The 14603-nt window shown below is 35.9% G+C and overlaps 1 protein-coding gene across 1 annotated transcript in view; it reads right to left on the bottom strand.

Moving 5' to 3' along the window:
• CSMD3 (CUB and Sushi multiple domains 3) overlaps positions 1-14603 on the bottom strand; it is a 1469335-nt gene that overhangs the window by 720067 nt on the left and 734665 nt on the right. The window contains exon 11 of the mRNA XM_061439111.1: positions 3104-3225. Coding sequence (XP_061295095.1) covers positions 3104-3225 — 122 coding nt within the window. The remainder of the gene's footprint in view (positions 1-3103; positions 3226-14603) is intronic.

Genomic DNA, 14603 nt, shown 5'->3' with positions numbered 1-14603 from the left:
TTAATTGGAAGGACCGATCCTGAAGCTGAAGCTTCAGTACTTTGGCCACCTGATGCGAAGTACTGACTTACTGGATAAACCCTGAGCTAGGAAAGATTGAAGGCAGGAAAAGAAGGGGATGACAGAGGATGAGATGATTGGATGGCATCACTGACTCAATGGAAATGAGTATGAGTAAGCTTCAGGTGTTGGTGATGGACAGGGAAGCCTGGCATGCTGCAGTCCATGATCCACAGAGTCAGACACGACTGAATAAATGAAGTGGACTGTACTTGGTATGACTGCATCTCTGTTTCTCCTACATGCCCTTTGTTGCTATCCTTTCACCCTTTGTTGTGGAGATTGTTTTCATCCTGTTTTCTGGCTCTCTTCAGAGGAAATTATCCCATATTTAGATATATATTATAACTGAGGGAAATGGTGCTTTCCACCATCTTGAATCTTCCACAATGGTTGTTTTTAAATGACCAAATATAAAGAAAGATATGAGAAGTTATTTTTGAAGAAAATCATAGATATTGAGGCATTAATACGTTGGTTAGTTTGGGTTTAAACCAATAAGAGTGCTCTGTGCTTGTGCTTTATGCCAGTAATTGTCTTACGAAGAGTTCAGACATGGCAATCTATGGAAGCAACCCTTCCAGTTGTATTTGTCAAAATACACAGTTATGACCTGTTAGTGCATCATAAAATTAACTTAGTGAAATGTAAACAATATTTAAAAATAGAGTACAACATGTTAAAAAAAATAGAGAAGTGCTTTCATATAGTTAGGGGAAATTATTTTTTCACACTGTGTGTGTGTGTGTAAGTGAGTGAGTAAACTGTTAAATATAATTGTGGGTTATGCTTGAAAATGCTTGAATTTTCATAGGATATTTTACAATTAATGTAAAACAACAGATCAAAAATGAATGTACTCAATTAGCTTTCAATAAAAAGAGTAAAGAAAGTGATCATTAATATATGTCCCTTAGAAAATAGATATTTTAAGTGAGAAAAAGAATAGATTAAAGTTTCATAGATTGGTTAAGAAAAACAAGGAGAAATGTCATGACCTCTGTGAAAATTCAAGTAAGTCAATAATGAAAACTAATTAAACTTAGTAAATTAGACATCTTATTGGGGGAGATAATCATCACTTTGTTCTGTAAATTATAGGTAATTACTGTCACACAAAAAAAGTTCTATCTCAATATAAGGTTAATACAGAACATCTGTTCCATACTTTATAATGGATTTGGTTCATGTTATCTTAGTATAAAATACTTATGTCTTAGGGTGAGATATGTCATAGTAAGTAACCCACATGTTATACAGTACACACAATGACCTTTGCTATCTATGTGATCTTAGACAAATTATTTAGCCTCTTTATTAAATGCAGACATCAAAGTATATTTTCCTATTAAGGGAATTTCTTAAATTAAATAGTCATTAAAAGTACTGTGAATGATACCTGGCATGTTGCTAAATGTTCAGTAAATGTGATTTTATTTTTCAAGTAGTTCTTGATTTTTTTTTCCCTCAGAAACCTATAATTTTCTTAGAGAAGGTATGCAATAAATAAAATTTGTCGATTTGAACTGAATTGATGACATTGCTTGGATGAGTAAAATGACTTCCTTTGTGCAGATGAAGGATTAGATTTAGTGTTTTTTGTTTTTTTGTTTTTTTTCCAAGTTTATACACATAGTTTACGGAGGGCTAGGCTTCTGACCTAGTTCTTATGACTCATAAATCAGGGCTCTTCCATGAAGCAAGTCTAATTTACCACTGAGTTAATTTTTTAAACGACTTTGCTACTCTTGTGATTATATTTTATGAACATAAAGCCCAAAACTTGCTGGAAAATAGAATATTCTGCATCTAATCACTAGTTAACATTTTTTAAGTACCTACTAACCCTACTAAGTCGGAGAAGGCAATGGCACCCCACTCCAGTACTCTTGCCTGGCAAATCCCATGGACAGAAGAGCTTGGAAGGCTGCAGTCCATGGGGTCGCTGAGGGTCGGACATGACTGAGCAACTTCACTTTCACTTTTCACTTTCATGCATTGGAGAAGAAAATGGCAACCCACTCCAGTGTTCTTGCTTGGAGAATCCCAGGGATGGGGGAGCCTGGTGGGCTGCCGTCTATGGGGTCGCACAGAGTCGGACAAAACTGAAGCGACTTAGCAGCAGCAGCAGCAACTCTACTAAGTACCCTGTGTGCATTATCTCATTTACTTCTCATAACACTGAAAAATATGTTCTTATTATCCACATTTCAGAGAAAGAAACTGAATTTCAGAGAAGTTAAATAGCTTGATCAGAGTCGTTAGTTGGCAAGTTCTAAATCAATATTTTAACTACAAATTTGACCCAGTTTTGTGGGTTCTATCACCAACATTTTCTTAATCTAACCCAGAAAAGATATTACAAAATTGAGACAAATTTTGATTCTTCCTATGTAGGTCCTTGCTACATACCCTTAGCAGGAGAAGCAGGATGCAGAGAAAAGGAACAGAAACCTTGCTAATTGTTCCCTGCTTTTTTGTTCATTCAGCATTATAATTTTGTTTGAGTTCTGTGGTATATATGTATTTAGATAGATTACTCATTTTAGTCAAATATACAATACAACCTTTAGAAATGCCCAAATAATGTATCTTCTACTAGTGTAGAGCACATTAATAAACTTTATAATAAAGAACAGCTGTGTGATCTGTGGCAATAGAGAAACACTGAAAGGAAAATCAGCTATGTATAAAAACAAGACATACCTGAATGATAAGACAAGTAGAAAGATATGAAATGATAAGTCGTTATTTAGGCATCTTTGAAAAATAAATATATTTACAAATTTCAAAAGCATATTTCAGAAAACATTTGTTTATAATTTTAATGTGTTCTGATTTATATGTTAGTTGAGACAGAATTACAGTATTTAATTGTTTTTCTTATTTCTCATATAAGTGTAGGTTTTATATAATTTATAGGTAGGAAATATTTCAGAAATCATACTTGAGCTATGAATTTTCTTTACTGCCCTTTCCCTCATGATTTCCTCAGTTTTGTCTTTATGATTATGCTTTTGCACCAGAGATGGTTTTCACTTACCTTATTTGTATTCACTGCTGTGATGACCCAGACACATTGTGCATTGCTGTCATATTGGAATGGAAAGTTGGGAGATGTAAAGGTTCCACTTGGTCCTTGAAGATTAGAGCCACATGTCTTCACTAAAAGAGAAATCACATTTTAAAAGCTGAGCATGTGCCACATGCAAAATCACAGCATTAAAATATCTTGCAAGTAGACTTTAAATTCAAAATTGCACAATAATAACCACACTGAAATATGTATAATGACATTCTAATGTGACTTATCAAAATGAGAGTGGTTTTTACATCCTGAAGTTCATGTCATATTTTAAACATTAACTGAAAAATAGTTATGAATAAAAGTGTGAGGCGTGATAAATTGTTCTATGACTGTAAATAGGTTAGTTTAATTAGAGACAGGTCATATTTATTCAATATTGTGTTAACAAAATTCTATAAAGAGGAAGAAATAAAGCTTTGGATTGATTAAGCAATCTAAATAGTGTTTTCCTTTCTATTTATTAAGTACACTAGGACTCATAATAGCATAATAGCATAAAACTTGTAATTGAGACATCAATATTAAAACTACTTTTTCTGTTCTTAAGACTGTGAATTGGGCCATTCAGACTGCAAAAAAAAGCTACACTAAAGTAATTTTAATAAATACCCACAAAATCTGTGTTATAATATTTCTTTAGTTTTCTAACTCATCTCTCTTCTAGTTAACCAAAGAGTTACTGACCACACTGTATCTGGGGCTTGACTTCCTTCTTGAGTGCCACAAAAGTTTCTAGGTGGTATTATTTTTGATATGCAATTTTTGCCTCATTCCATTAAAATACTGCCTAAGTCATCTTTTTTTTACCCACAATACATCAAATGTAATTCACTGTATTTTTAAATCATGTAGAGTTTAACATAGATTTTTCATATGCACATATGACTTTACATATAATCATTTTAAAGTTCATTTAATAGAGGTCCCCAAAGTTTTTTTGACATGTCCAAGATCTTCAACTGGTAACTAGTATAGTTAAGATTTGAGCTCAGGTCTTCCCACTCCAAGTCTTATCTTTCTATCATGAAATGTGTATCTTCCTAGTATGTTAAAAATGTAATTTTTTACTAGGTATTTTTTTTCCCTTTAGCTCATATTTTAGCATTAATCTATCTTTGACAACTTTCTGGTAATTCGATGGTTATCTTCTCTTGTTTGTGTCTGATTTCTATATTTTAAACAATATAAATGCTATTTTATAAAAAATAATTACTTATATTTTTTCCCTCAACATTAATTACCAATCTTTCCTTTTTTCATTTATTACCTCCCTCCTTGTAAGTCTCCCATGCTCACTACTCCATTTTCTTCTCTCCTGTTCAATTTTCAATTTCCAATTTCTGCATTATTAATACTTTGGCTGATTTTAGGCTACCAAAGTTCTATCAAAGCCTTACAAAATTTTCTGATGCCTCACAAATTTTTTCCCAGATTTATTGAGACATATTGATATATAACACTAAGTTTAAGGTGAACAACATGAAGACTTAATTAACATCTCCATCACCTAACATATCAGCATTTGTATGTGTGTGTGAATGTTTAGTGAAAATGTTTAAGATCTATTCTCTTAGTAACTTTTGAGCATGTGATACAGCATCAGTGACTACAAATCACCATACTGTACATTATACTTTCATAAGTTTTTCATCTGATAAACTGGAAGTTTTTTCCCTTTAACCCTAGCACCTCCAGACTCACTTTTAAGAACTACTATATGCAGAGTACATCATGAGAAACGCTGGACTGGAAGAAACAGAAGCTGGAATCAAGATTGCCGGGAGAAATATCAATAACTTCAGATATGCAGATGACACCACCCTTATGGCAGAAAGTGAGGAGGAACTAAAAAGCCTCTTGATGAAATGAAAGTGGAGAGTGAAAAAGTTGGCTTAAAGCTCAACATTCAGAAAACTAAGATCATGGCATCCGGTCCCACCACTTCATGGGAAATAGATGGGAAAACAGTGGAGAAACAGTGTCAGACTTTATTTTTCTGGGCTCCAAAATCACTGCAGATGGTGACTGCAGCCATGAAATTAAAAGACGCTTGCTCCTTGGAAGGAAAGTTATGACCAACCTAGATAGCATATTCAAAAGCAGAGACATTACTTTGCCAACAAAGGTTCGTCTAGTCAAGGCTATGGTTTTTCCTGTGATCATGTATGGATGTGAGAGTTGGACTGTGAAGAAGGCTGAGCACCGAAGAATTGATGCTTTTGAACTGTGGTGTTGGAGAAGACTCTTGAGAGTCCCTTGGAATGCAAGGAGATCCAACCAGTCCATTCTGAAGGAGATCAGCCCTGGGATTTCTTTGGAAGGAATGATGCTAAAGCTGAAACTCCAGTACTTTGGCCACCTCATGGGAAGAGTTGACTCATTGGAAAGGACTCTGATGCTGGAAGGGATTGGGGGCAGGAGGAGAAGGGGATGACAGAGGATGAGATGGCTGGATGGCATCGCTGACTCGATGGACGTGAGTCTCAGTGAACTCCAGGAGTTGGTGATGGACAGGGAGGCCTGGCGTGCTGCAATTCATGGGGTCCCAAAGAGTCAGACACGACTGAGCGACTGATCTGATCTGATTCTACCATCGGACAATTGCATTCATCTCCCATGCTAGTAGGTAATGGTTAAAATCTTGCGTGCTAGGCTTCAGCATTAGAGCAACCAAGAACTTCCAGATGTCCAAGCTGGGTTTAGAAAATGAAGAGGAACCAGAGATCAAACTGCCATTTGCTGGATCACAGAAAAAGCAAGAGAATTCCAGAAAAACATCTACCTCTGTTTCATTGACTATGCCTTTGACTATGTGGGTCATAACGAACTGTGGAAAGCTCTTTAGGAGATGGTGAGGGATAGGGAGGCCTGGCATGATGCATTCCACAGGGTCACAAAGAGTCAGACATGACCAGGACACTGAACAACAACATTCTACTCTCTGGCTCTGTGAGTTTGTCATTTTTACATTCCACATTGAGATCATTATACTGCAACTTCTTTTAAGTCTTCCATGTTCACTAGTCTATGTTTTCCTTCACATTCCCTCCGCCCCTTTTTTTTTTAAACTTTATTGGAGCATAGTTGCTTTACAATGTTTTGCTAGCATCTGTTGTACAGCAAAGTGAATCAGTTGTATGTATATATATATATATATATATATATATATATATATATATATACACACATATACCCCCTCTTTTTAGACTTCCTTCCCATTTAGGTCACCAAAGAGCACTGAATAGAGTTCCCTGTGCTATACAATAGGTTCTCATTAGTTATCTATTTTATACATAGTAGTGTACAAATGTCAATCCCAATCTCCCAATTCAAATCCCATACCCAATTCATACCAATTCATAACCCTCTAAGGTTAAAACAAAATATGGATGCTCACAGTCTATGGCAGCACTCAACATTATCTCAGAAGTTCTAGGTAATGCAATAGAGTTGGAAAAATTTTGGAAAGCATTACAAAATTAAAAAAAAAACAAAAAGTATAATTTTTTAATCAAATGTGCTATTTGCCTACCTAAGCTCAAGAAAGTTAATAATGTATCTACAATTTATACTACTTTATATTTTAGTCACATAATCTGCCTTTGAAGAAAAAATGCATGTGAAAATGTAAAGTTCGCTTGTATAACTGTAATAGTCAGCAATCCAAATTGAAAGATCAAATTCACACAAGCAACAAAGTGAACATGTAATTTTTAAAAACATATTTGGCAAGAAATGTAAAAGTCTTCCATAAAAAGAAGCATAAAAAATTTCAGAAGGAAATGAAATAAAACCTGTATAAGTACCAAGACAGGTTGTATTCTATGTAAGAACCCATATAACTGGAAAGATTGGTTGCATTCTGCATGGAAAGGCTTTTTGCACAAAAATGTTAACATCCTGATTTTAGGGATTTAAAATGAATTGATACAAATTAGCTAATTTGCATATATTCTATGTATCTATGATTATCTTAATTCAGTGTTTTTGACAGTTATTTTACAATATTCTATATGTTTTATTCATATGTCACCTATGTTTTTAAAAAGGTAGAGAATAATAGTTAATTTATCATTTTCCAGTTTTGTTTTAGAAGTGAAATGAGCTTATATATATGGAGACATTGTGAGATACTGTAAAGAGGATAATGCTGTTTCAAGAAAATGATATAAATATAGTAGGAGAAACCAAAAAAAAATCAACCCTAGCTTCTCTATCAATATGCTGTAGTCCTATTCTTCCCTCAGGTCAAGCACATACAGTTAACTATGCTTGGAAAAACATCTACAAAAAAGGTTAAATACAATGAAATATGATTTGGTTCAACTGTAACCTTCAGGCATTTAAATTTGTGCTAGATATAATGTTTCAAATACTTGAGCAAGACAAGCAAAAATTTTATTTTCTGGTTGAGTAAGAAAGATTCAATTCACAGGTTAAATATTATTTTTGCATGCAATATACCAACTGGGTCCTGTCTACAGTTGTCTCTGAGTCTACTGAACCCTGAAGTATCTCTTTCAGTCTCTCTTCCAGAATCTTTTTTTTTTTTTTTTTGTAATATTGAGGGACTTTGTTGATCTTGTTCCAACATATTCTCAGGATTTGAACATTTCATAAAGCTCCTTCCACTCACTTACTCGCAATGCCTACAACACACTGAGGATGTTTGCACTTTAATACCTTAGTACTTGTTGTATTTCTCATTTTATATAGGTTTCTCCTCAAACAGTTATTAATAGTCTGTTCTATCTGAATAATCTATCTAAACTTTGATTTTTAACCTTCATATACAATTGTATACATAGATATCCATATTTATGAAAAGTATACACATATACAAACGTGTACAGACACACACATATATACCACTGTTTACTGTCTCTTTTCCTTATTGGAATGATAACTTCATGAGAGCAAGGACTCGTTTTGTTCACCACGGTGTCTCCAGTGCCTAGAACAGCATGTGGCACATAGTAGATATTCATTAAACATAGGAATGAATGAATGGACCTGTGACTAAAATAATGAGAGTAACAACAAAGATTTGATTTTGTTTCTGATTGGTGTCTCCCCACTACTCACCACCCTATCTGGCTTTTGGATATAGTGGCAATTTAAGCTACCACCCTTTTGTAGATATTCTCTTCCACAAATGTTTCACTAACAGCTCTGTGAACAAGTAAGTTCTACTGTCTCCTGCTCTGGGCTTCCCTGGTAGCTCAGATGATAAAGAGTCCGCCTGCAATGCAGGAGACCTGGGCTCAATTCCTGGGTTGGAAAGATCCCCTGGAGGAGGGCATGGTAACCCATTCCAGTATTCCCGCCTGGAGAATCTCCATGGACAGAGAAGCCTGGCAGGCTACAGTCCATGGGATCACAAAGAATTGGACACAACTGAGCAACTAAGCATAGTCTCCTGCTCTAAGGCTGTCCCTTAGGTATGTTGGAAGATTTCTAGCAAGTAGTAATTCTTTGTTATGAGGGGTATGATATGAGAGGTATGATGTGTCTTTAACAGAATCATTAGGATGAAGTCCAAGTAGCTTTGTAGTCTGTGTACCTTCACTGTCCCTGCCTCTTCTACTTACTTTGTGTTCACACTTGAGCAAATCCAAACCATCTGAATCCCATTATCTCACCTGTAAACTTAGACAGTTAAACTACATCACCCACACTCTCTGACAGGCATACAGTGACTTACAATTATATTATGCAGTTATCTCTGTGCTCTTAATGGCTTCTTCCAATAGGTGCAGAGAGGTTAGTAGAGCTTGGAAGTTATGTTGTTGTCCAATCTCAGTGATATAGCCTTATTCTTATTAAAATGGTTTGATGGCATATAAAACATGGAAAATTATGGGTTTTTTTTAGTAAAAACTCAATGTGAATTCAGGTGTATTTGTAATATTTCTCTTTTATTTCACCTGTAGGTTAATATTGTGATCTTACCCTAGCAGAAGTACTTCCATTTATATCTTTCAATATCTACAGTGATCTCTTTGCTCATTATCCAGGGATGTGACACATAGTGCTAGATTATTTCTGAGAATAATCTGACATTGGCTATGAAATAAACTATATTTTTTATGCTACACAAGAGGTGGTAGACAAAGCAGGTGATATTAATTTTAACTTTGTAGAGTTTCTACCACTTCTAGAAATTCTAACTTGTAATTTGGAAAACTTAATGTTTTAATAAGGTATGATGATGAACACATATAACAATGAATAAGCACGAACAGCCCAAACTTTGTGAGTTTCATCAAGTCAGAATGGCTTAGACTATATGAGATGTACCAACAAAAAACTTACTTTTTTAGGGTTTCTGATGGGGCCCTGTGAGGTATGATGATAAATATTGCTAGGGGAAAACCTAAAATGACTAAAACTGAATGTGTTTGGTATTTAATGATGGACAACTTCCAGTATTCAGTGAGAACTAAACATGGACAGACATGTTGTGGTTACTTCCCCACATGAAAGGGAACACTCCCTGATCTCACAGAGGTTGCTGCTGCTGCTGCTAAGTTGCTGCAGTCGTGTCTGACTCGGTGCAACCCCATAGACGGCAGCCCATCAGGCTGCCCCGTCCCTGGGATTCTCCAGGCAAGAACACTGGAGTGGATTGCCATTTCCTTCTCCAGTGCATGAAAGTGAAAAGTGAAAGTGAAGTCGCTCAGTCATGTCTGACTCTTAGCAACCCCATGGACTGCAGCCTACCAGTCTCCTCTGTCCTTGGGATTTTCCAGGCAAGAGTACTGGAGTGGGGTGCCACTGCCTTCTCTGCTCACAGAGGTAAACTACGGTAAATGTTACTCATAATTTCCTTTTAATCTGTCTCAATGAGATCCAACCAGTTCATTCTAAAGATCAGTCCTGGGTGTTCTTTGGAAGGAATGATGCTAAAGCTGAAACTCCAGTACTTTGGCCACCTCATGCGAAGAGTTGACTCATTGGAAAAGACTCTGATGCTGGGAGGGATTGGGGGCAGGAGGAGAAGGGGACGACAGAGGATGAGATGGCTGGTTGGCATCACTGACTCGATGGACGTGAGTCTGAGTGAACTCCGGGAGTTGGTGATGGACAGGAAGGCCTGGCATGCTACGATTCATAGGGTTGCAAAGAGTCGGACACGACTGAGTGACTGAACTGAACTGAACTCAACTGAATCTGTCTTTGCCCAAACACAACCAGTGGTAACTGAACTCTCTTTTTACTATCTATGCTTTGCAACAAAGTTGATAACTTCTGTTTTTATCATGAGATTAATTAAAGCATAAAATAGGGCTTTTATTATATTGATTTGAATTATTGATTTTCTCTCCAAAAAAACTATCTCCTGGGACTGAGTAAGACCCAGGAGAGGGAAAAAAAAGTGGGGATAGTACTTCATTGAATAATAATTTTATAGATGTAAATTTATTTTGGATTTAATGGTAGTGATGTAAGCAAATGATATGTTATAAATAAGAAGTACTTGATGTTGGGTGCTTGAGAGAATCAGACTTATTATAGTTTTAGAAATTTTAGTAAGAATCTACCACTTAAACCTTTTTATGTCCATGACATAAACTGATATTTAGCTTATATTGTAAGCTGATAGCAACTGATACAATATAAAATGATAACACAATATATTGCAATAAATGATAACACAATATATAATGCAATATATTGTCACAATGAAAATTAATATTTTTATTATTTACTAATCAAACACATTCCAGATCTAAAAACACATATGACTGAACAGTTGAGAACTTTTGTCCAGAGAATGTAATCATCAGATTGTTCACTGGAAAAAAAAAAGAACTTTCAAATTTAATGGATTTTTTAGATGCTATATTTTTAACTAATTTGTGAAAGCTGAATGCTGTATGCTAATTATTCTGAAAATTCATGTATTCCAAAAACACTAAATGAGTGCATATTCTGCTTGATACAGTGCCAGAGACTGAAAGTGACAAGGTAAAAAAGAGAGTCAAGGTCTCTGCCCTCATAGAATTTATAGTCTAGAAGAGAAGACAAACACTAAACTAGGAGATTGTATTTACAACATACTATGGGCATAACCTCAGATATGCAGATGACACCACCCTTATGGCAGAAAGTGAAGAGGAACTAAAAAACCTCTTGATGAAAATGAAAGAGGAGAGTGAAAAAGTTGGCTTAAAGCTCAACATTCAGAAAACGAAGATCATCGCATCTGGTCCCATCACTTCATGAGAAATAGTTGGGGAAACAGTGGAAACAGTGTCAGACTTTATTTTTTGGGGCTCCAAAATCACTTCAGATGGTGATTGCAGCCATGAAATTAAAAGACACTTACTCCTTGGAAGGAAAGTTATGACCAACCTAGATAGCATATTCAAAAGCAGAGACATTACTTTGCCAACAAAGGTCTGTCTAGTCAAGGCTATGGTTTTTCCAGTGGTCATGTATGGATGTGAGAGTTGGACTGTGAAGTAAGCTGAGTGCCGAAGAACTGATGCTTTTGAACTGTGGTGTTGGAGAAGACTCTTGAGAGTCCCTTGGACTGCAAGGAGATCCAACCAGTCCATTCTGAAGGAGATCAGCCCTGGGATTTCTTTAGAAGGAATGATGCTAAAGCTGAAACCCCAGTACTTTGGCCACCTGATGTGAAGAGTTGACTCATTGGAAAAGACTCTGATGCTGGGAGGAATTAGGGGCAGGAGGAAAAGGGGACGGCAGAGGATGAGATGGCTAGATGGCATCACTGACTCAATGTACATTTGGGTGGACTCCGGAGTTGGTGATGGACAGGGAGGCCTGGCATTCTGAGATTCATGGGGTCGCAAAGAGTCAGACACGACTGAGTGACTGAACTAAACTGAACTGATAAAAAATGACTTCAAGAAAAAGCAAATGGTCAAGAAGTTTAGAAATTTCTAAATTGGAAGTTATAGGAAGTACAAAAGATATATGAGTTCAAACAGAAAATAAATACTTTGAAAGATATGAAAAATATTTTATAAATTAAACATTAAAATGAAGGACTTTGTAAACTAGCAAATAAAATGCTCTGAAAAAGAAAAAAATTGAAGAACTAATTTTTAACTGAGATCAGAAAAGATTTGCTATAAAAAAATGAATAAAGCTTGGTAGAAATTTATTATCAAAGTTGACAAAGGAAAATAGGACAAATGAGAATACCACCAGAACTAGTGTCTGTTCTCTTAACAGACATAAATAGGAATTGTGAAGTTTTCACACAGATAATAAACAGCTTTAAATAATGTACAGATATATGAGTTAAGTATCCGAATTTTAGTCTCTCTGCATCATATTTGGCATAGTTCTTGAAGGACAATGTTCAACTACACTTTATCTTTCTCTTGCATTCTTTCTTCCTGAGAAGGGAACTCCTAATAGTTTGGAAAGTTTCACATGAAGTTATTTTTATTATGAAGTGAAATCCTACATTAGCATTTCCTCTATAACAATCTAAACCCAGAAACGTAGATTTAAGCAATGCCTTGAAATATGGTTAAAGTACTTTCAATATTTCAGAATCTCATTTTGTTCTTGTTTTGTTTAGTAACTATTTAATACAGTATACAATCTCATTACCTGAAAAATATAGAATTATTAAACTAAGATCTGTACTGAACTTCAAATAAATGAGTACAGAAACAGTTCTCTGAATCAACTAATATTCTCATATTGTTGACTGTTAGTCATGAAACACACACACTCATGCATATACACATGCATCTGAAAGTGAATGATAAAACCTATTTAAACCACTGCCTGGAACTGAATAAGTAGTACTTATCCCTGGGTATGTAGTTCAGCTCATTAACATTTAATTGGACATCCTAGTCTCTGTGTCTTCATGAGATGCTGACAAAATATCAGAAGTAGAGTAACAATTAGGACTAATCATCAAATAGATCTGAGTGTCATCTGCAGAAGAATGAAGGTCTAATTCATGTCTTCACTGAAAGGAAGCATATAAATATGGAATAATACTGAAGTGAACCCAGAGCAGGGAACTGAAAAACAGAAGAGATGCTATGAAAGGGACAGAATTAAAATTAGCAAGAGGCAGACTGCATAGGATCAGATAAATCTGATTAAAACTCAGCAAATGCAATTTCTATTAAAAAGGAAAATCAAACATACAAATTTTCAAGACATAAAAGTTTTTTTTTTCTTTCCTAGTTCTTGGATGTTAGTAATTTAATCTAGTTATGAAGGTCATATTTACATATGATACAGCCTTTCCTTGTGCTTTGTTTCCCTGCAACATCCCGTTGGTATTAGGATGAGAGCACACATGGCATCGTCAGTGATTTTGATATGCAACTTAGGTGAATTAATGTTTTATTATGCTTTATGATGAAAATAAAAGAAAATCCAACATAAACTAAGTTTATCAATAAGAGGGACAGATTAGGTGGTAGGATAGAATGAGATAAAGTGTCATGTACAATATACATAGAAACCAGAGTGTTCTTAAGGCCATCCAGGGGGAGAAGGGGGTGGAAGAGAAATGGGAAGTCGGAAGAAAAGAAAGGAATAAGAATACAATGTGAATAGGAAGATGGTATGTGGTAAAGAAGTCAGAGTTATAAAAACTTTTGAGCAACTGGTAGTACAAAGAATTTAACAGGTAAGAGTATGTAATACTCAATTTCAAGCTGTTTGCCTACTTTTCATGTAGACAGTCCTCCTTTTCAAATTATCCATAAGATTAATTGAACAAGTTATCACCAAGTTATCTATCACCTGTATATTTAAAACCTGTTCTTATTTGCTTGTTTAGATAAAATTAGGGACAATGTCTATTTGAATTTATATAGAATGTAAGTAATTCATAAACTTTAAGACAGAATTAACCATTTGACAGTAAGTATCCAGTTACTGTGGAGAAGGCAATGGCACCCCACTCCAGCACTCTTGCCTGGAAAATCCCATGGATGGAGCAGCCTAGTGGGCTGTAGTCCATGGGGTCGCTGAGAGTTGGACACGACTGAGCGACTTCCCTTTCACTTTTCACTTTCATGCACTGGAGAAGGAAGTGGCAACCCACTCCAGTGTTCTTGCCTGGAGAATTCAGGGACTGGGGAGCCTGGTGGGCTTCTGTCTCTGGGGTCCCACAGAGTCAGACACGACTGAAGCGACTTAGCAGCAGCAGTATCCAGTTACTGTCAAGAAATTCACTGAAATCTCAGAGAAGATTTTCAGTTCAGTTTAGTTCAGTCGCTCAGTAATGTCTGACTCTTTGCAGCCCCATGAATTGCAGCACGCCAGGCCTCCCTGTCCATCACCAACACCTGGAGTTCATTCAAACTCATGTCCATCGAGTCGGTGATGCCATTCAGCCATCTCATCTTCTGTTGTCCCCTTCTCCTCCTGCCCAATCCCTCCCTGCATCAGGGTCTTTCCCAATGAGTCAACTCTTTGCATGAGGTGGCCAAAATTTAGA

This window comes from Bos javanicus, chromosome 14, assembly GCF_032452875.1.
Source record: "Bos javanicus breed banteng chromosome 14, ARS-OSU_banteng_1.0, whole genome shotgun sequence".
Lineage (NCBI taxonomy): Eukaryota > Metazoa > Chordata > Mammalia > Artiodactyla > Bovidae > Bos > Bos javanicus.
This window is presented reverse-complemented; position numbering and strand designations above follow the sequence as displayed.